The 25,021-nt window shown below is 34.3% G+C and overlaps 1 protein-coding gene across 3 annotated transcripts in view; it reads right to left on the reverse strand.

The window, feature by feature from the left end:
* The window catches only part of LOC126923125 (homeobox protein dve-1), a 58,429-nt gene that overhangs the window by 27,682 nt on the left and 5,726 nt on the right, over positions 1 to 25,021 (reverse strand). For all 3 annotated transcript variants that reach the window (XM_050736273.1, XM_050736265.1, XM_050736282.1), the window contains one exon: positions 19,295 to 19,565. In XM_050736273.1, the coding sequence (XP_050592230.1) occupies positions 19,295 to 19,565 (271 nt within the window). The remainder of the gene's footprint in view (positions 1 to 19,294; positions 19,566 to 25,021) is intronic.

Raw genomic sequence — 25,021 nt, forward strand, 5'->3', positions numbered from 1 at the left:
GCGCCTCGCGTTCCGCAAGAATTTTAATTAACCGATACCGATGTCGAATAAATCATCTTTTTATTCGAGATAGTTTACATTGTCTTTCGGAGAAATATTAATAAGCAGGGGCTGTACAATTTGTTATGGAAAGCTCGAAGATAATGATTCAGTGATAAATCGTACCAGCGAAATATGATTAATATAAAACGCTAATACTTGTGTAGCCGAGATAGTGAGCGTATTAAGTCATAAAAAGTATACAGCCAGAGAACTGGTATAAATTTAAATAACGATTAAAAAGCAAGTGCTGAAAGATATAAATAAGTTTTGAACACACAGCTGGTGTACCTTAAGGTTGTTTTGGTTGGTTATGATTTAGCGGCGTAAAATACGTGACTATTGTTATAGTTTAGGAGGAGAGATACTCATATAGTTAATTATAGACGCATGATATGTGATGTAGCAAACAACTTCAAATGTTAAGAGGGATTGAATCGTGTCTTTTAAAATCAATGATTTACAAGCTTGGGATGAAAAGCTTTATTAGTAAGGCATCGGACTTCGCTAATGTCGCGGTATCGTTTCGTCTCTCCTATTCTAGGTATACATTTACAGCTCTGTATATTGTACGTACGAAAAGATTATTACCTTACGTTAACATATATTTTAATTTCTATTCCTTCCCTTTAATCTGACACATATTTGTATTCAATATAGTGTATTCAATATAGTTATGATGATAACATACAATATGCATTACAGATGTAGCGTAATAAACATATGTTTTTTTATCGAAAGGTACTGTTATTTTATCGAAAATTATATAAAATATCTAGAAATATATAAAAATTTCGATAAAATTGATTTCATACGTATTTATCCGTGAAAGTCAGCAAGCAATAATTTAAGTTCTGTCTTGCCATTTTAAAAACAATCTATATTTCTCAAGAACGAAGAGGGTAGTTCTAATGAAAATTTTTATTTAACAAGCACCAATGAGATCTTTGACAAGGAAGATTAAACTACTCTTTGATGCTACAATGTTAATTCAATTACTTGAACGAAGGAAAAGGATGGACTCAATCGCACAACAAGGCGGCAGTTTTCTCCCATCTTAACGATAAGAAACGGCAAAGACTGAGATGTTATTGAAATGTCGCCGCTATTCCACTACAAGATATTACAGATTGATGAAACTGCAAGGACCGATTAAAAGATTAAAACATAGCGGCTAATCGTTGTTATGGCGCGGCGGGTAAAACGAAGGAGCCAAGTGGCACTCAACGGTTGTTAGTCGCTCGGATAAAGATAAGTGTCGACCCTTCTTCTTCTGATTGTGAGACTCCTTCGTCTTCTTCCTCTCGTCAGACGTTGGCGAAGATTAAGCCAGCAGCCGTGGCCGGTGACCCGTGAAGATAACCGGCCGTATATTCCTAAAGCCGTCGATCGGTTCGTCGTCCATGCGCTTCTCGTAAGCCGCGACTTTTTTATCAACCCCTTTCGTGCGTTGCATCGTTAGCTTTCGGATTTCCGATGTGCCGTTCATTGCACTTTCAGCTGCTCGCACGCGCTTACGCCGCAAGGAATCGCGTTCCAGATAACGCATTCATCGGCCAGCGAAACAAGACGTTGAAAAAGAAAAGGGGAAGGAACAGTTTCTGTACGCGAATGCTGTATCTACCTGTTCCGCAGCTTGCAACAATACCCGATATCTTTCGCCATTTCTCATTGATCCAAATTTCGTCAATATTTATAATGGCTTCAGAGCCTATCCAATTTCGGACAAAGATATACTTCAAGAAATTACAAACGATTGGATTTATTATACACTTTATGCGCGTAACGAGAAAAAGAATTTTGCTATTTAAATTATTTGCCGAGAAGAACGAGTTTTTTTTTTTATAGGATAACACGTAGAGGCGTATCTTCTTGCGAAAATTACTTAAACATTTTAAAATTAAAAATTGCGTATGTAAAGTGTTTTAAGAACACTTAATCGTAAATGTGACGTACTATTATTAAAAAAGAAAAAAAGAAACGTACATACGTTTCGAAGATTTTATATGCTGAAAATGATATTCTCAGAATGATATTATCGATCATTTTTATTCCCTATAAAACTGTAGCGCTATTAAATTTTATATTGAAAGATTACAATCACCATTTCGTTATGGATTTGACAGATTATACATATATTATTTGCACAGTTTATTAAAAAGTAAATCATACGACAACGTACATTTTGAATGCTGTATGCACAATACATTGTAACCATGAAATGTAGCGTGAATCACTCTCTTTGTTCAAAGAATTAATTTTATTGACTGCATCTTAGGTTAATCGTAAACAATAATACAGATAAAAATAAGATAACGTGACACGAGCTTAATGTAACATGATAAAGATCGAGAGATTAGGTGAAAGTGTGAAATTCCATTTAGAATATCGGTGACCTCGTTTCTAAAATTATGATAACGCTTGATTATTATCTTGTAACCATTCTTGTAGCAAAAAAATACGTCATCATTTTAAATTGAGATCCACTTCTGACACCATGAAATTAGATAATCTCATCGAATCACCCGCAGCGATCACTAAATCCTACACTTCAAAATTAGCATGCTACGCATTTGTGTAACCATACCCAAGATCATGCTCGGCTATAGATATTATTATATGCGTGCATTTACATGCTCATGAGATTATGTGTTAATTCAAAACTTGCTTTGGATTTATCTTTGTCAATGTAATTTTCATCTTTCAGAATAAAAATCCCTTTTAGCAAAGACCGCGTTTAAAGTCGATTACGGGATATTTATACGGGCTAAAACGCGCCTCAATTATCATGATATTTGAGCTTTGAAAACTATTTCAAGCAAAAGATAATTAGCATCGAATGAAGGCAGGAATTTATTGGTGTAGAAGGAAATATTTTCTCTCTATGATAAACCGAAATCATCTTGTGGTTTTTAAATAGAATTAACTTTTGCTCGCGACTTCGTTCGCGTAGACTATTAATATACGGAATGATTTTTGAGCAGATGAATTTTTATGATTAAAAGGCCAGATACCTTTTGTGCTATCAGCTAGATTATTTTCTGTAGTAAAAAATATTAAATTACGAAAAGGTTCGATTTCAGAACAAACATAACATGAACAATAACGTAATCGTTGCTCGTCTTCTACAAAACATGGGAACGTATACAACTCAGATGTTAGGCTGTTCCTCAGTTTCTACAAAACGGATTAAGACGAAACGTACCCTATTTTCTTTCTCCGACACTAAGCTATACAACAGAGAAAGCCCCATCAGAATTCGTTCAGTAGTTTTTACGTGATGCAAGCACAAACAGACAGACGGACAGACAGACAAAAATTTGTTTTTGAAACTCCATAGCTAATGGAGCTATATAGCCGTTCCTGGATGACTATTTTATTCTTTCTTATTCAATGTACAGATACAACCCTTCCATTGTTTTATCATATTTGTAAACAGATATAGAATATCTTGTCCATGTTCTTAGATTATAAGGAGAAATTATTTTGGAAATATATATATCATGCAGTTTGAGATTAAGAAAAGGAAAGTACATGATGTTATTCAAGAAACTCCAGTTTTTTATTTAAAAAAATGTATTAATATCTCCTTCAATTAATATCAATGAAAGTTCAAATATCGCTATGATCAATCCGTACAATGTTATTCAAAAAATTCCATTTTTTTTTTTATTAAAAAAAATACTAATACCCTCTTCAATTAATGTCAATGAACATTCGCTCGAAAAATGCTTTTGTGACGTTAAGTTGAGGATCAGTTCAAATATCGCTATGATCAATCCGTACCACACTCTGTATATACATACTTGTTATACATTCAGCAATTTTTCGTTAAAATTATACTTTGTTACAGGTATATTATAAATATTTGTTTATTTCGAGCTGAAATTCTATTTAAACCTTTGGTATTAGAAAATTTACAAAATTATACTTCTTTTTATTGTAGAAAGGTAACGAAACACTATGTTTATGTGACTGTTAAAGGTTGGAATTATTGTTGTTGAAACGTATACGATTATTTAAATTTAATATACCTATGTATGAAAGAAACTTATTATGCGATTTCACATTGACTATTTAATTGCTAAATATGTAAGTATTTCCACTTAGTTGGATCAATTAGATCTACCAGAGATGTAGTATGTATGACGCTGCAAGGTTATTCCTACTCTTGCTTGACCCGAAGCGAAATAAACTTTTAGATTTTTATAAATGGCTCCTTTACCATAGATGGAACAAACAGGACACGGTATAACAGAACTAAATTTCAGAATGTAAGGGAATCCATTCTATTTTCTTTCAAATATATCAACGTGTAAATCTTCTTTATATCTATATTTTGTAATTATTACGCAATGTGCCTTAAAGTTTGTTTTATTTTATCATTCATTATTGAAATGATATTATTTAATTTTACATTTTATTTTCATATTTTCATACTAGCCACGGTGGTATTTATAATAGTATTATTTACTTCATTTCAGTTAAGAAATCTCCATGAGCTTTTCGTCAAATTTTATTGTTTAGATTACTGATATATATTTGAACATTACATCATTATTAAGTACAAATGTTTATAGCACTTCGGATTCACATGAGAAGATCATTGAATGAGAACAGAATAGATTTCTAAGCTTGTTAGCATCAATTACATTAGCAACGAAAAGTAAATACTTGACCAGTATATCTTGAAAAATACAATATGTATCGAACAAGTCCGAATTTTACCCAAGTTTGTCCTTCCATACTACGATGATGCTAGAGCTTAATAGCCAGCATAATGTGTCCAGTTTGTATTAATTCTGACATAATATTGTACAATTTGCAGTTATACAACAGATTATTATAACGATCATATTTCTCGGTGCAATAATTTTTAATAAATGCCAAGATAATATTTTATTTCCCGTAAAAAAAAAAAAAAATATCGATTACCCTCATATCCACGCTCTCTCTCTCTCTCTCTCTCTTTCTCTCTCTCTCTCTCTAGGTCATATACAAAAGTATAATATATTATACAATTTACTCATTACCGTATAATACATAATATTACAACAATGTTGAGTGTAAATGTTATATCTATCTTTTTTCACCTTGTATGGCAATGATTATTTTGTAACACATGTACACAATGCACACATACGCTGTCTTGCACACAGCATCACGGAAGTGCGCTTTTAATCCTCGAGCTAAAAATCAATAGCGTGGCCCCTCGATGGCTAAAACCTCCCCCGGGATAAGCTCGCGCTAGGACCGTAGTTAAATAAATCCTGGATCAAAGGATAAGTCCTACCTCCGCTCTCTTTTTTCATACACACACTTTTTCCTCTCCCCTCTATCCGCGTTCCCTCTCCCTTCTATTCTACACCACGGATTATTTCCAAGATCGTAAATTATGAATCTTAACCAGGTCGACCTAGGGAAATTATTTCCTTTCTCCCTTCTGCCTTTTCTGTTCTACCGGGTACAACTCAGCTAAGCAGGAAGATCGAGATTTGTGGGGGTCCCTATTCGACGGAATTAAGATCATGTTCCGACCTTTTTTCGCATCGGCCTCTCCTGCCACTTTTTCCTTTTCTTCTTCTCTTTCTCTTACTTTCTTCGTTCTCACCCCTTTTTGCTCGAAATAACGCTACACATATACGAGCACCTCGTGCACTTCGTTTGTACGGGGATGTCGTAGTGCGAGGTTTAATCTCAGATTATTTCGACCTGCTTCGAGGATCAAGGATTAATTCGAGGACGAGTTGACTTATTTGCGAGCAACGGCCTACGAACGTATTACTCTTTTAAAGTGGAAAATGCATTTTATCGATCTTGCAGCAATTTGCTAATTTTTTCATCGTTCGTAAGAGAGTTTCGATATCAATCAGTTTTGCGAATCATTAAATTATTTCTGCTAACGTCATATGCGGGACCAATTGCTTTTAAAAAAACCCACGATAACAAAAGTATCGTAGAACGAACGCGAACACCATGTGTAAAATATATGAAACGTAATATAAAATGAATTCTTATATAATCGTACGGTATTGAACGTGTGTATTTACGGAACTGACAAGTACAGTTACTCGCGTTTAGGATCATTAGCCGAAATTAGTGCCTTCTTTAAAACTATGTTTGCGATGAAATTGCAGTATTTTACGAAACATTAGTTGCACCGTTAGAGTATTGCAAAATGTAGCATGCATATTATATGCTATGCGCAATGTTCTTTAAAGGGAATTTAAATTCACCAGCAAGAAAGAAACGAAAAAGGAAGGCTCAATGTTTAGGCTTTTAAGGATGAGCGAGTTCTTTAGTCAATGGGAACGTGGAAAAGAAATCGAAAAGCTATATTGGTTTCCTATCGTCTTGTTTAGGTTAAAATCGAAGGGTCTTCTGTATCAGGGTTTTATAGGACGAACGTATAGCATAATCCTTTATTGGCGTAAGGAGCAGGCTAAACGGCTACAGGATCACGTTGATCCTAGATTCAAGCCCAGTATAAGGAGTTTTAATATCAGGAGTTCATAAGCACAACAGGAATCGTTTGCAACTTCTTTGAGGATTCCTGGCAGGATAGTCCTTAATTAAATGTGCTTGTTTCAATCAGTTTTGACTCGCAAGTATTTGAAAGTATTGCACTACTTCAGAAGCAGATTATTTTCTGAAATAATAAAACCCTCCTTAAAATATTTTCTAGAAAGACATACTAACAAATGAAAATAAATAATTAATAACATGTGTCAGATAACTAAATACTTATTGCACTAGCACACGCCAAATGTTAAACTTATGAAATACAAATTTTCCCTTCAAAAATTGAAGAAGTATGTTTCTCCTTTATGTATTATATCTTATACTGTATTAATCATTTTGATCCTCTATAATATATCACGGTTTTCCAAATTATTGCTGTTGTTACATTTTATTTCGATTATTGTTCATCAACTCGAAAAATAAAACTTCTATACGACGTATCTCAGGAAAATTAATTGTCAATAGTACGAGCGAATGTTTTGAAGCGAGTGACTGAATTAGCATAATACCACGTTACTATATCATACAATTATATAATATAGAATAGCAGGAATGTAAATTCAATAACGTGAATATCAATTTTATTTCGCGCCTCTGCCTCAAGATCAATTGCTACGATACAGCTACTCCTCTTCCTTTCACATAGTGCGAAGGGAGGCTGAACCGCTTGCAAGGATCTGTAATCCTGATAACACCTTCTACGTATATCCCCTCTGGATCGCCTTTAGTCTCATGTACAAATGCATCCCTATATTTGGACGCGGTGTCCGTTCGTTCTTACGCTTGTTGCTGTCTGACGCTATCCTTGTTGGCGTCTCCACGTTATCCCATGGGAATGTAGGTAAGGGTACTGTGTGACCTCTCTATCCCAGGAGAACAGAAACGATGGGAAGAACTGATAAGGGGTCACTAGCTTGTTGAATATATCAAAGGTCTCGAAAAAAATGTCAGGATCTTTATTATATAAATGCACGGAATGGTTACTAATTGAACAATGCTGTTATATGAATCTCTTATTCGTTGTAATATGTATTCGTACAGCTTAATTTTCTAACTAGTCAATTTTATAATCAAGGTACTTTGTATTTTTAAATTTGTTCGATAAAGCAATCGTAACGTGAAAGACGTTATATTTTCAAGCATAACACGTTTGAAACGCAAGATGACTTTTTAAAATTATTTTCCAAAGTATTTTTACGATCGTTCAAAAAGGACAAGCAAATATCTTTACGCGAGTTACATTCCGGTAAACAGATGATTACAGAAACAAAAGGAATACATTCTATTTTATACTTGAACACTCTGTAATTTGGAAATCTCGGATAAAGAAATTTGTTAAACCATTAAAAGGGGATAAATTGTGTATGCCACGTATTATGAAATTGGGTTAAATAACTTTTGATGATTATCAAATTGCAAATTCATAATAATTTCACTAATTCATTGAAACGTTCCTTTTGTTGTTTTCAGCGATACAAAATTATTTCATAATCGTTTGATGGATATATTTTCCATTGTTATTCTACAAGCGGTGCGTCCTGCACTTCATGTGATGCGTGTAAAATACATGCGTATGATGTAAAAAATAAGCGAAACTTGTTTACTCGAGTATTAGGGAAACATGCAGCCTAGTTTCCCAAGGAACATTGGCAGGATGTTTCCTATTTCCATCCTGTTGAAAGGTTCTTTTTTCTACTAGCAAGGTCAATATTTATCACAACAATCGAACATAAAGAACAATCTCAAGAATTTTTACAATTTCAACAATTTCTGTAACGTTCCCAAATTTCTGGTCGATAAATTTATTTATGGTACACTGCAGCCAAAAGTAACAAGAGATGAAAGTACCTTACGAGTTCAATATTTCAAAATGTATTACAATCATAATAAATGCAAGTTATTATGTTGAACAAGTATAGTTGAAACACGTACATCTATATTTTATTAAACAAGATACAAAGTAGAGATGTGTAGTGAATAAAATATCTTTCCAATACCAAAGATTTCTCTTCCTCGGTGCTTTTCAAATTTCTAACAAAGACAATTTCTATATGGCTTTTGCATTTGTTTCTATTCGGTCTTGGTTGAACGTAACTTACAATTTTAAGCGCATCATCTACAACGCAGACTGTACACAGTCACGCGTCGATCAAAATCGGTTTTATGGCAGACATAAATGCGTATACTTGTTCGAAATGTTCCTAAAGATGTGATATAATTTATGTTAATAATAATTCCTTAAAAACGATTTCTCGTTCATATTGTTGGGCGCAATAAATATATGTCCTATAATGCAGCATTTCTGTATTTGGAAAAAAGAAATGAAATCACAAAGAAGTTTTATGTAATGAATTTAAGAAAGAAAAAAAACTTTTACTTTTCTCTTTTACATGAAAAGGTAAATGTGATTTAAAAAATTAATCGAATATATTTGAGAATATAATTAGTGTATATCTGTAAATCAACATTTAATTTATCTTGTAAAAGTTGCGCGAAAAATTTACTAATGCATCCAACTGTCTCTCTGTTAATCTTGGATTAAATAATCCTCAAGATTATGCAACCTTACCGTTTTGTTTGCCAAAGACGCTTCAGGGATTAGTAAGTCTGGGTCTTAAATGACGGGATTATATAATCCAGAAGATTATTTAGAGCAGGATTAGACGTAAGATAGACACAGGGTAATTAATTTAACATCAATGTGCGCCGTTATGTGCTACGTCGATAAACACGATAGACACGTTGTCAAGGTATATGAATCATTCACAAAAAATGTCAAGGATCTTACAAAAGCAGAATTTATCAATGATTTCTTATTAAAAATAAATCAGTCATAATGAAGAGCAATTGGCCGTATTCTTTCCACCGAGATCCTCGATATCATGTATATAATTTCCATAGTTACTTGTTCCTCTTCACAGAAGCTGAACATTATTTAATCGATCGCATTCGTAAAAGTTTCTACCATCTCCTAACTCCTTAACGATCTTGTACGTTGAATTCGAACAATTGACATGCAATCAAAACCTTAACAAATCAATCAATTACGTGCTACATGAAAATCCTTCGATGCATAAGTCATCAAATCTTCGACTAAACGAACTTGACGAAACTGATAAGCAGAAGTTTAAATCGTTTCGAGTTCTGTAGAAGTTAAACTTCTATATATTTACTGCATTATTTTTCCTTTTTTGTAGACATAAGAAAGTAGCAGAACAGCTACAGCTTGTATTTATAATCCTTTGAAATTTATCGTTGAAGGAAAATATAGATGAAAAGTAGAGTAAGAAGAAGATGAATATATCAAGTAGAATATGTAGATAGAAGAGATTCTAAAAATAAACAACGGAAAATGAAAAATATAAAATATGAAAAAACTAATGTGACGAGAAAAGTTTTGTAAGAAAGTGAACAGTGTGGAGGGAGACACGCGTTATACGACGAATAAAGCTCGCGTGCAAGGGCGAGGTATCCTGCCATCCTGCTATCCTGGTTGTCGGGATCCTACAAAAGCCCTTATTTGGGTCATGAACCATTTCTACAATCCGGAATGTGCTTTAGGACACCTACTCGACGCTTCTGCTTTCCCATTCGTTAAAATAAGGCGGCAGGTGTCAAACAAAGGATCTCATTTGCATACTTTTCGAGTAAAAAGGATACTTGTGACTTTTTGGCCAACGAATAACGGGCCAAGGCGGGAATATCCGAGATAGGTTACTTTCTAACGAAATATGCGCGCCCGATCCACGAGACGTCTAGTAGGCCTACAAATTATTAGGAATCGATTTATAATTTATACCGACATTCGGAAACTTCTAGTAAATAGTGAAAATGTACGGTATAAAAAATGGGAAGAAATAAAAAGATTAAGAAAAGTTTACATTTGAAAACTGTTGGGACCTTGTGTAATTTGTAGATAGAATAATTCTCTAATGAATTTCAATCAATAAAAAAGTAGCAAAAATAAAATAGGAAAAATTATGAACAAGATCATTTTTGAGAACAGCATAGGTACGATAGTGAAAAAAGAAATACGATTAATTATAATAATATATGAAGTATTAAAATTTTTAATTCTAGACGGAAAATCTGAAAGCATTGCTGTAAATAAAAATTTAAAACGAAAATACTGTTGAATATAATTGGTGTATGTAGTTTAATATTGATAAGAAATTACAGAATTAAGTTACAGTCAATAATAACAACATTTAGTTATATCGTATAAAATATAAAATAAAGAGGAAAAACTACAAAAATGTTAAGAGAAGTTTCACGTTATATGATACAACTTGTATCTATTTGCCGAAGCTTCACAAATCGTATATCCGGATAACATACTAAGTAAGGAGGTGTTTGGGAAGGTAAAAAAGGGTAAGAAATGACCCTTGAACACCAGGATCACAGAAGAAGAATTACAAAACACTGGTACCTGTGTTCCAAATCGATTATCCTGAAAAGTCTAAAAATCCACGAGGATCAGGCCCTCATATCCTACGTTCTATGCTATCGATGTTACAAGGAAGTCTACCTTTTTCTTTCCTGCGATCCTAATGTCCTTGCTCGCTCTTTATCCCAATTCTCGCGTTAAAGTTGACCGGATTCTGGACAAAATCCACCCAGCCCAGCAGACAGAACAGTCCTAATTGTAAGAAAGTTGTATTGCTTTCGAAGTGTAAAAGCTTTATAGTGCCACCGTTTGTCTCTTTCTTGTCGTCGAATGCAACAGGCTAAGAACGCTCCTACGACGATACGCGCCAAGAAGGACCCTCCGTGTGCTGTAATCCTTGCCACATTCTGTTATCCTGACACGAGAAATTCGCCACAATGATCTGTCGCGAAACCTTCGAGCGCTCATATAAGGACTTTAATTTATTTAATAGGTAAAAAACTCTTTTTTTTTAAATTGTCACTTTTGTTAATCAATGTACAGGTTATTATTAAGACAAACATTCGTTAAATCTTTCAGAACGAAATATATATTTTAACCATTTCAAAGTTTAGATTTAAAACAGTTTATTAAGACGAAAAGTTTTAGCTAATGTTTCGTTGAAAAATTAAATCGATTGTACAATGTACATTCTTTTCAGAAATTTTAGAGTTTTTTTCTACAAAGGCTGAATTTTAAAATATCATGGCGAAGACGTTATTATATTCTAATATGTGAGTATTGTTTCCCCTTATTAAATAATATTGAATATCTTTTTTTTTTAAGAACATGAAATGTACCCTTGGTCGTACTAATTAATTAAAAGTGACGATATTTACTATCTTTATTTTCGCAAATATGTTATACAAACGTTGAAACATCGCTGAACACGTCAAAGTCAATAAACTTTATATGTGCCATTTATTACAATGTATTTAAGAGTATGTGCATGTATTGAGGTTATATGATCCACGGATTTATCGTCATAGTACGACTGCGAGGTTTTAGACTCTCTAATCCTGAGATTCGTTTCAGGGACAAAATGGCGAGATTATACAAACCCCAGATCATTTAATCCAGGATTAAGATTATGGTCACAGAGGAGTGGGCCTCTGCGAATGTGTCCCCGCATTTTTCTTCTCCGCGGAGAGGAACGAGGGAGATAAAATCCATATGGGTCTCCATGAATTAGTGCCTCGAGGAAGATTCTTCCGTGGAATAATAAGGTTTTACATACGATATATTCGAATTTTAATAGTAAAAAGAACAAATTAAATCCCAAGTCATAATCTATCTTCTATCTCGAGGAAAATGGAATTCACATAATAACTATGTTATACATAGTATGCAGTTGCTTGCATGTTCTCTGTGTTCAGCGGTGAAACCTTGTGTCTTATAAATTAATATCGTCTGATGTTAATAAATTATTACTGCCGATATTCCCAACTGCATGAAATATACATACATCGAAGAGTAATTGGAGTCGCAGATACCGGCCAGCGCGTATCTTCCTTGTGTTTAATCCTCCGCAAGCGATTCAGGATTTCGCCAAAAACTGGAACTTCTCCGTGCACAGGCAAACAAACAGAATCCACAAAAACACGGCGCATTCCTGTAATCGTCAGCCGTACGATGAGCAGTAAAATCGTCTTGCGTCCCTTTCACACCGACTACCGACCAATATTTCCATACAAACCGAAGCAGTACGGCGCGTCACGCCGCGCATACTCGCGCCTCGACCCCAACTCACAAAGAGGATATCTTTCGAATCGTTCGTAGAATTCCCGTCGTATCAGGACGGGATGTAAAGCTTTCTGGGGGATGAGCCGCTTAGCCTCTAAACCTTGTGTGCTCTGCCATAGTCCTCCAGCTCCCCGCGTCGCCACCCTTGATCCACCCCCGCCGTCGTTCTCTGCGCCACCCTTTTGTACGGACCATCATCTGCGTCCGTGATAGGTGTGCTCTCGTACGTGTATACGCATACGCGATCCGGCAACCGTATATACGGTTCTACACGGGGATTATCCAGGTTCTGTATTCGTGAGGATTATCTTTGGCCGTTGCATCGATGTATCCTCACGTGTGTGCGTGGCTTTGTGTGCGTGTAGCCAAATCCTTTGGCGGCTCGGCCTGGTTCTCTCCTCCGAGTCCTGACGCGCGTGCACCGTTTTCTCTCGGTGTGCGCGATCGCGCCTCACTGCAGGTGCACGTTCGTGTAAATGTACGCGTATTGCGACCACGTATACTTCAGTCACTTGGTTTGACCGGACTCCATGCGCGTCCCTTGCGAATGTACTGGTAACTCGCTGCGAGGATATATATATTGGTGTAACTGTGTGAGTCCTTGGTTCGGTACATGTGTATACGTATATGGTCGAATCTGGGATTAATCCGGGATTATTGGTCGAGTGTGCGCTGCCCGCCTCCCACCGCCTGCTGCCCAAATCCGAAATCCAACGCACACAACTCAGCTAATCCTAACCCCCATCCTCTCTTCCTCGCATCTCGCGCTCACACCACCAGTGTTCCACTCTTGGCATATCCTGTGTGTTCCACGACAGTCGAGGCATTATCTACAGGGTGTACGTGAAAGTCTACAACCGACTCTTCTTTCATTTCGCTCGGAACACACTCTGTTTTAAACCTCGTTTCGTTCGATTTTTCGTCTTAACGACCAGCTCAACGACGGAGCTCTCTGTCCTTCCGGAGAACAAATTTCACTCACATTTTCGAATAATCTTAATTAAATCCGATAGACGCGAATTTCGTCGAAATGGAATGCAATTAAACGGAGTTCCGAATCAGCTTTGTTACGCGTGTATTTCTTTTCGCTTAAACGGAACTCCTATTAAGCTAGGAATTCCCGCGACCGAATGAAATCATTTTTCTTTTGAATTCTAGTATTATGCTATATTATATGATTACATTAATTTCACGAGTTCTCACTATAACTGTCGTTATCTAACAATTTAATCTCGGTGTTTTTAAAGGATCATTTTTAAAAATTTGGGTATTTCGCGTGCTGATTGATATTTATCAAGCGGATTATTGTTTGTTCTTATTCGGACGAATGACATCGCGATACGATTAAATACGAGTAATGCGGATTTATCCACGCTCAAGTATAGATTTTGACATTACATTGCGTTCATAGTTAAGAACTACTCAACGTCGCAATAATTTTCGATGATGGTTTACAATTTACCATTTTACATTACATTAAATTTTCGTACATTTCATATATATTAATGTAATATACATTCCATATAAATATAGAATATCTGTAAATCAATAATCTTCTTCCGTGTTATTCGTTACACGTACTTTTTCATTTACATGTAGATATTGGTTTTACTAAATACTAGCTTACAGCTAAACTTTTTTCTTTCCACTAGTTGTATTTCATTACTTATGTTCATAGTTCTTAGAATAGCAAATGGAAAATATGAAAATAGGTAGATAATACATATTTAGTAACATCTTCTGTCAAAAGGTATAGCTTGTAATAGAGAAGATCACGTATGAATGAATAGACAATGAAAATTAGTCGCATATATACACACGTAAGTAATGAGAGATACGTACATATTCGTACATCGTATTAACGTTGTCAAAATAATGATATCGATTTTGTCTTTAGCTTTCTGTGTGGTCAAGTTACAAACCATATATAGCTGTATGCGTACAGGATAATTTCTGCAATACAGATCATTTTTATCTTTAAGCGTTTAATAATTTCTTACAGCGTGACACAGTCTCAAAGTTTTTATAAAACAGATATAACGTTGATACGTGCTAATTTTACTAAGAATATCATAAATTTGGACATTTAGGGAACTTTCCATACAAGCTTTATCACTTGCTTCAAATTTCCTTCATTAATTTACCAATTAATAATTTGAACCGAATGGAACACTATTGACATCCGACTAGAAAGACGGATAAAGTCTTCAAATGACGAGTCGCTTTTGATTCTTTCATAGTTAATATCACATAGCTGATTAAAATTTCCATTGAAAATGATTAAAAAATAATGGGCGTTCGAACGTATGGAACCGTAATATACCGGTGTAAGTGAATCGATAAATAAATTCAGAGCTTCTGAATGATAAACAGTAGGCAAAGGGATTAAAAGTTCGATTTTCAGTTCTGTAGCAATCTAAATGGAGTTGGAGAATGGGTTAAATGTCGTAACGAGTTCAATCGTATGCTGCAAGACGGTGTAGTACATGTTCGCGGATCGCCCAGCCACATAGCCAGGGATTCAAATTTAATCCGGATTAGATTGTAAGGGTTACAATATCCTTCTCTCTCGATACTCAACCCTTATACGTACACGAGAAATCAAGCTAGCCTCGCACAGGTAGAACCGAGACACATGTACACGCACTCTATTGCCCTAAGTCGCGATTGTCGTACTCGCCAGCCAGTGAACAAGACGACGCAATTTCTATCAAAGAAATATAAAGGTATTTTTATTCAACGTCTTTTTTGTACTGGATTTCCAGTAAAGCTATTTTGAAGAAGTTCCAACAGATAGTAGTAGGACGTATGAAATTTAACGATGAGGTTCTGCCTAACTCTACTGTAGAAATATTACGTTCCAATTAAAAGTGTTACGAACAATAGTAAACGCTGCATGATTCTAACGAAATAAGAAGAAAGATTTGCAAGTAACAGTAAAAGCAGAAATACTTAATTTTCGTGAAAAATAAATTAAGAGACTTCACAATCGACGCAATTTAATATAAAAATACAAGAAATCTTTGATTTAGATTTATTAGACTTATATATGAATAATTGAAGGAACGTCTATGTGATATGGATGATACTAGTTAAAAAATTTACTTATTAAATTTAAATGTAAACAGATTGTGCGTGAACTTAAACAAATATATTAGCTGAGCTCTTTTGTACGATAAAATTAATATTCTAAACGAAATTTTACATGTTGCAAGTTTTAAGCTACCGGCGTTAATAAATCCTCTTGCACAACAGTAACAAGTTTGTCGATAAAACAAATTAAATTAAAGTAAATTCTACAAATTGCTGCTGAGCCAGTTGACTATCCTACCTTCTAACAACTTTATGCATGTTGTATTAAATATCATAGTCAGTCATCAGATATCTCGATAGTTTTCGGTATGAAGTACCAAGCAATAAATTTGTTTGTTATGCGCTAGAGAAATCATCATAGTCATTGCACTGAGCTAGTTGTGCAAACAGTTCTTTCCATCGATCCCAAGGTTTCGTAGAATTTCATGGGATTTAAAAAAATCGAAAACGACAGGGAAAGTCGAGATAAGAGCGACGGAGACGGCGGAAGAGTGGGAAAAGGAGGTATCGGCTGAAGACCGAGGATTAGTCTTGACGCTGAAGATTTAAAGAGGATCCTCGAAATCCGTAGATTGAAGAAGTGCGTGCTTCCACGTCTTCCCTTCCTTTTTGCCTTCGTCATTCGAAATTCCAAGGGCAAATATGTACTTTTCCGCTCCCTATATTTCAACGATCACCGTTTTCTTACCCAAAGTCACGATCATGGGAATTTCACTGGGATATATCTTTCAAAAACATTCGAATATGTCCCGTAAACTATCTTTCTTCTAAACTTTTTAGCTTTTTAAATGGTTAAACGTAACAGTATATTATCGTATTAACGGTTCGAGAGAAAAAGGAGATACAGATTGATGGTAATTATTACGAGTAGTATGTTAAAAAGAAACTAATTTAACTAATTTAGACGAAAGGGAAGGATTCTTTAATTTGTTTTTATTCTCCTCTCTTCTTTTTTTCTTTCTTCTTTTACGTTAGCAAATAAATAGATATATTCTAGATCCATGTTGCTATTTAAGGAACGCGTTGAAACACTTGTCAAAGGGGATCGATACGTCTCGAAGCCAAGCGTGGACTCCGGTTTTCGTTCGCTCCGGCAAACGGACGCGTGCAAATTGTTTCCACTGCATTATCGAGGATCAAGGAAATTCCGCCGATAGTCTATCTCGTTTACGAGCTTTAACGACCCCTTCGAGCGACCTCCATCGTCTACGCACACGAGTTGTTCGTCATTCTCGATGGAAACTTGCTCTACGAACACGGAGTCCAAGTTCTTTAACTTGTACATTGCGATGGTTAACGGTTCCACTGTTCCTCGAACAGTATTACCGGGTTATTTTTATTGTTTGAAAAGACGCGGGATTAATTGGACGATTACAGTGATCATTACGCTAAACTAAAAAACAACCAATCAGTGCAACACAAAATGAACCAATTAAGGCATCAGAATTATACGTAAATTAAAAAGAGATGCGCTTATAGTATATTCAATAAAGTTTGGTAGAATTAAAAATTAGAACAATCGCATGTGCATATACAGTGAATACAAAAAGTGTTAAAACACCGTTATAGATATTTATCATAGCATTTACACACTAATTAATTAATTCCAAGTACCTATATTACACTTCCTATCATTTAGTAGTGCTTTTGTATGGCTAGAAAAATTTGACATCATGAAAATCAAATGTAAAACTTGACGAAAAAGAACCGCTTCTTTCAAGAATAGGGACACCATCGTAATGCAAAATTTAACGTACATTTACGTGCTTCTGCAATTACAGACTGTTTCGTTAATAATTTTATTGTCATATAAAATACTTTGTCAAATATTTGCAGGATAACTTGGTTTGTTATTTTTATTATTAATACTCATTAATTACCAGTGAAAGTATCATGATAGTATTACATTTCACGCATTTCGTAAAAAAGATTCTTTGTTTATATATATATTCCATTCTACGCAATATGTACCTATATATACATGTATATTCATATTAATTGTTATATGTATAATGTACGATAATATTATATAAAATTTACATATAATATATTAATAATAGCTAATACAGCTAAATAAAAAATACATATATAATAATAATATAATATTAACATCCTATCTAGCACACAGTAAAGTAGATTAGAAATAATAGATTAATAAGAAATAATAATTTGAGAACGTTTTCAATTTTTAATGTAGAATAAATATCTTTAATTGGAAACATTTATTTTTTATATTAAATCAAATCGTTTCAAATAGATATTTTCTTAAACGGGCGTATTTTAAGCGCATCAATTACTATTAAAGAATAACTTAATATGTGGCGAAGGATAGTTTGGTGGCATCATCGACACTGATAGTCTAGACCAAGGTTCACGATGTAAACATATAGAAGTCGTTTTTATTCGATCCAATACCATGAAGGTGATGTACGTCCAAGAAAATAACACGTGAGCTATTCAATGTGATTTTGGATGAAACCGTAGTTAAGAAGAATAAATAAATAAGCGAGACAAAAGAGGAATTAAAACGAAAAAGAAAATTGAATAACTTTGCTGGTTTTTGAAACACCAAGTAGTAAAATAATACATAAAATTTATGTAAATACAACATTATCAAAAAACACAAATAAAATAACTTATATATCTCTTACAAGGCATTAAACACGATTAAACAAATCAGATAGAGAATCGCTATGATGTAAAAAAAAGCACTACCCTTGTAAACATTTCAATTTCTTCAAACTTAATAGAATTATAGCAATTTGGTAGAAAATAAAACAGTGATGAAATAAATATTAACCAACTTCACGAGCAGATCCTTTCGTATCCACAGTGTCACAAGACAGAATTGAATAATGTAGATTGATTAAAAAATAACTGCGAATAAAATATTGCGTTGATGTTCTGTTTTTTCTTTTTTCTTTTTTTGGAATCATGCAACTTGGAAACTATGCCGCAATACTTTCATGGAATTAAAATTTTATGTCGATATAATAATATGATACAAATTGGAATCTCTGCCTTCATAATCCTAAAGTGATCAAAATAATTAGTAAATTCGATTATAGTATGAAAGAACCGCGCTAAAATCTTTCATTATAATTTCGTAAAATTAATCAATAAACTTTACAATGTCGTTTGTTATAAACAGCTTGCACAATACCGCAAATGCAAGTGTTTTATAAAATACGATATATATTTTATTGTATTGTATACACGGTACGGTGTCATAAGGTACGATACATAATATCTCTATCATATAGAATATATTATATCATTTAAATATTAATTCTAGTATTTTATGAATAAGCGGTTTCACCCGACAGTATGAAATTATTTGTAATAAAATTCTCCCGATCTTATTTCAGTTGTTTATCAGAAATCACTGTGAAGCAATTTACTTGATTTAATTCGACCATCGACGATCATCAAACGATAGATGAAAGAAGTGGAAAAAATGATAAAGCTCACCCGTACTGGAGGTAGATTTGCTGAGATCGAATCCCTCCTGTTTGGGGCTTGTATTTACTTCTTGCTTGGGGTGTTGATTGTGCGCAGCAAACGGTGTCTGGGGCGTGCTTAGGGGTGTCTGCGATTGATGAGGATGCACCGGCGGAAGCTGAGTTGTACTCTGCGGCTGAGACTGTTGGGACTGGTGAGACTGAGGACTCCTCGGTAACGAGGACACACTGCTCGGCCTCGAAGGTGGCGAGGTCTTGTGTGTCAATGCCAAAGCTTGGCTCTGCAAACGAAAGAGTTCAACTTCCTAATTAATTATTTACTTATGTCGGATCATTCTCAAGATTTCTTAGAAAATTATCGTGTATAGTTTCAGACAATATGTACATATTGTTAACATACACTCGTCGTTAATATAATACAATGTCATTGAATCGCAAAAAATTCTCGTTCGTTGAGTACGTACAATACTTTAGAAAAACTTGTTGAAATTGTTATACATTTGATGATTAAATATTCACAGATTCAAATATCAACAAAAGTAGTGATAGTTTATATATTAATATTTCACAATGAATTTATTAATCCAAAAATACATACATACACTTAGATGTAAATGTTGGTGAACTGTGAGTAACAATATTATGAATGACATACTAAACTAGAAATACTAATAGGTCAGAAAGACGTCCAATCATGTGCATATTTAAAAACCATTAATTACTATCATTTTGTCAAATACAATGAGATTTTTTATAACTTCCCCTCCCCTCTCTTCCTCCTTATTTCACAACTGTCAGATGCATGAACTGTACATATGATAATCGTGTAAAATAATAAAAAGGGAATTGTATACATTTTGCACGAAGAACCACGTGCGTATCTTGCTTTCAAAAATCGTGTATAACTGAATTGCAATTATTACGGATTACAGTTACGGTTTATGATTATCATGCTACGTTACACAAAGGCTGTAATACTCATTAATTTCATCGAAAATTCCAAATTCTCAGTTTATAGACGTGTCTACTTACTGATATGGTTATAATTAAATGGATTAAAGTACATGAAATACCGAATTAAAATATTCTTAAGATAAATTTATATTCTAAGAAAATATATATTATATTTTCGCTTTTACTTAATATATAAAGATTCGTGATAATAGCATAATTTATGTTTTATATGTTATTCTTTCTGAAATATCTGGTGATAACAGCAATAACAAATCTTTCAAATATATAAAACTGTGAAATACTTGTGAATTAAAATGCAAAATATTTATTATACATCGAAAAAAAGTAATCTTTAATTACCTTTATAGCTTATATATTGTAATATAACCTTAACACTGTTGCGATTTCTCAATTTCATTGCATTTTAATCTCGCTTTCGTCTTATCAAACACAGAGAATTTGTAACGTTTTAAGTTGATAATTATTAGAAATATAAATTAATATAACATTTATTGTGTGTGTATGTGTGTGTGTATGTTAAGATTAATAATAAGGAGTAAAACGTAACTTTCGTGGAAATAAAATGATAAATTTAAACGATCATCAACAATCGTTAGCGGACACGTAAAGATAGATAAAGTAGACGCAGGGAAAGCTGTGCATTAATTGTGCGGTTTAATAATAGACATAAGAAGAACAACGTAATAATTTCGTCATTAATTCCGATGAGACGACACTCTTAACATAGTCGAATCCGCGACGATTCGGTCGTATCGAATGAGCCGGATGATCTAAGCGTTCTCGTCGATGAAATCTGAACACGTGCTCAATTCCGACAACGGTCTGCTAAGGCATAAGCGCGGACTTAGATTTATGTATGAGTGAACTGAACTTAACACTAACGGCTAAGCCGTTCACGATGTCAACGAGGGTCAAGTGGGCCCAGAATGCGACAATCCTACACTACGACCGAAGTGCGAAATGCACCGCGTGGCAGTTTTCGTTGTCTGAAAACTGGATCGTCGATGACGCTTCCGAGGAACTGCATGACCAAATCGACCAAGAAACCGTTTAACCCTCTCATACTCTATCGTCATTATCTTCTCGATCCGCAACGCATTTTACTCTCAATTTTTATTGGCCGTTATCCTACTATGCTAATAAAACGATCGAAAAAATAGCGAAAAATGTCCATGTAGCCATAGTAGATACTTACAATTAATTACGTTCGTTTATTTTATATTTTTTGTAATTTTTGTGAATTATAAGTAAGTTCAGTACGAATAATTTTGAATTAATTTTGAATTAATTTTGAATCAAATGTCTTAACCTAGTAAAAGATGTAATAATGATTAAAATCAAATTAGAAGATTAAAAATACATTTTTTTATATCATAATACAAGTGATAAAATAATGCTTAATTTAGTATGATCGACATGTTATTTTATCTAAAAATATAGCTAAATTAAAGTAGAAGTATACTGAATACACTGGCTGCATCAAGATCTTAAATCAAATTTGATTAGATAGGCGAGCGCACATTTCACAAAAAAATACAGTAAGTATATTTAGAAATACTTGTTATATATGGAGTGTTTTATAATTAATGATATAAATCATCATAATTAATCAGTAATATTTTTATAAAGTAAGAAACGAATGAATTTCAAAATTATTTTTTGAAAAGGAGGAGCTGTAAAAATTTATGAATCAACAAAATCATTTTCTGCTTACAAAATTGTTAATATTATCGACTATTTATCAAATTTAATAAAATTTTATAATTTTATAATTTTGCAACATCACTTTCTAAAATTCATAATAAATAAATCTTAATTTTAATTATAAATAAATTATAAATAAAATTAGTTTACATTATAAAACATTAATTTGCATAATAACGTTCTTGTAATATATCGAATGTTAAGTAAAATAGCCTCTGTATAGTAACATAAATGGTTGATAATTTAGTCCCTTGTGCAAATTTTATTATCTTTGTATCTAATAATAGTATGCTATGAAAATTTGTCAAGTTTTATTTATTACGAATATATCGAATCAACGTTCTTCGCATTATTTTCCTATACCTAGCACAGTACTCTCGATATAAACTTTGCGTTTAATCCTGGTAAATTTACAGAAAATAAATTCATTATGCCTCGTTTCCTAAGATATTTATTCTATTGTATATTGTTTCCTAAAAAGAAAATATCCATAGGAAATAAACGAACAAAAGTACAAAACTTAACTAACTTATTTGAAATAAAAAATCATTTAATCAATTCGTGATATTTATTAATTTGCTATTTAAACGGTTCTTAGAGACAAATACGTGACAATACTTTCTTCGAAATATAGATACACACCTTATACTCGATACATTGTTTTGATAAACTATTACGATAATTCTGTACGGCCATTATAGATAGATTTTTGCCACTGCCGAATTAATAGATTCAAAGTTCAATCAGATTGTATCATCGAAACTTTATAAAGACGTGAGATAAGTAATATTGAATCAGTAGTAGGCTTGATCGTGCCATTTCTAACATGATCTTACGTTCTTTCGCGCGATTCGATTTTCTTGAATTCTACATATAATTGCAAATGATAAAATCTTATGTTTTATAGGTTGGCATTTCTTTCCACTTTCAAGAATAAATTGTATACCTACTCCTTACTGTTTTTTTTTCTTTTTTTTTCATATTCGCCTATCACGAAGGCGATAGAATAAACAAAGCGGGCTCTTTTTGCTGTAGATTTTGTTTCAATGTATCTGTTTATAATCTACACAGTATTATTGTACGTCGACTACACGAATTGGCTATAAATAATGGGAAAACAACTAAAGCGAATATAACGTGATGTGGTACGTTGGCGTTAAATTCGTGTAAATCCCATCATCTCGGTGCAATAATCTATCGCAAGAAAATGATTGAAGAAATATTCGACGGTTGGCGTTGATCGGTGGATAGGCAACGAGAGGACCGAGTTCGGGTCGCTGATTTTTTCACTGGTCCGGACTGTACCGGGGTACCAGCTACTGTTTCGGGAGCTGCTTCGAGGTATGCACTCGCAAAAAACACGTCAGACCGCTGAAGACCCGGGCTTGGGTGCGAGAGCAAGAGGGTACAAGGTGGTGAGAAAAGGAACTGCAGGAGAGAAGGAAAGAGAAAGGGACGGAGGAGCAAAAGAATCAGACGGCGCTGGTGGAGGAGGTGGAGAAGGAAAACGTAAAAGAAAAGAGACTGACGAAGACACCGTGGAAGCGGCGAAGAGAGGAAAGGAGCACAAGCCTGACACCGGTGTATAAAGTAGTGGACGAGGGAGGAAGGCAAAGTCCGGAGGTGAGCGAGGATTGAAAGAGGACGACTGCTCCTTGGCTCGTTTCTACGCGAGGAATGAGGATGAACGCGGGCCTGTAAGCGGGAACGCATAAGAAAAGGCAACAGGTGGATGGGGTTAGCGGCTTATCCGGCTAACGCCCCAAGTGATATCGCGGTAACTTCGACGTGACGCGAAAGGGGATGCACTATTCACTGTGCAAAGGTGCGTTCATGTTCCTTTGTATATCCCAACAATTTTCGAATCAACGTAAATTCCACTGCTTACCTATTCCGTTTCTTAATTGTACTATCTTTTCGATTACCTAATTTTAATTGATTTAATTGATTTTTTAATATTATCTTCAAAAATTCGATAAAAAAAGAAAAATTGATGCTTAAAATACAAACGAAATTTAAATATCGTCGTCCCAATCGAGGACAAATTTAACAGAATCAAAGTACTCTTATGTACGTACCTAAGTTTCGCAGCTGTAGTTTTAAAGATAGGAATTCAATGTTAAATCTGCACGAGAGGGAATTTTGTTTTCTTTGACTTAAGTAATTACTTAAATTACCCCTTGTCTTTCTATGCAGTTACTTACGTATGTATATATACAAATATATACTTACATATATTACGTATAACTGATGTAACCATAAATTCTAGATTATCGTGGCTACCGATTTTATCCTTCGCAAGCGAAAGTAACAATCTATAATTTCTGGGCGAAGCAAAGAATTCACAAATTATACCGAGCAAATCGCTGTTTCTCTTGTTAATAAAAGAGGAAGTGCCTATCAATGTTAGTCTGAAAAAAGTTAAACGAATAATAAAAAGTAAACTCGGTTGTTGTATGCAAAATGCAACATCATCACGAATTAATGCCAGCATCGCAAACAACGGTTCGGCATCGTTTATCGGCGGATCAGCTTATCTACCGGGTGTAACAGAGATACGCGTCAACGACGTTTCCTGCTAGAGTGTTTCCCGTTAAGACGATAACCTTAATCGCCGACCAATGTAAAATGCTGCCTGGTCCTGTGACGATCAAAGGCCCCAGAAATTCCGTGAATTTATTTGCGGCTAGACTTGTGTCGCGTCTTTCTAACGAGCTTACGTAAGTTCGAACTAGAACTGGTCGGCCTACAATGTTTGGCAATTGAACATAGGTCCAGTTCGGAGTACTCCTTGCGTCAGCTTCAATAACCTTCTAAATTGATACATCTTCCTATCAGAAATTTTGCGACGTCTTTCGTGTCGAATCTTACCGCTCGTGTTCTTCCACCGTATCCATAACGCGTAAATTATCCAGTATTCCACACGCATTATTTTCTTGAAATTCTAACTTTCGTTCTTTTTATCCAGATAATTTTAGTAGGACTCCATTCCCATCTGCATTTGATCTGATAAATTCTAAATGGTTTCTTTCTTTACGAATGCTGATTTCTATTCTTC

This window comes from Bombus affinis, chromosome 2 (assembly GCF_024516045.1).
Source record: "Bombus affinis isolate iyBomAffi1 chromosome 2, iyBomAffi1.2, whole genome shotgun sequence".
In the NCBI taxonomy this organism is placed as follows: domain Eukaryota; kingdom Metazoa; phylum Arthropoda; class Insecta; order Hymenoptera; family Apidae; genus Bombus; species Bombus affinis.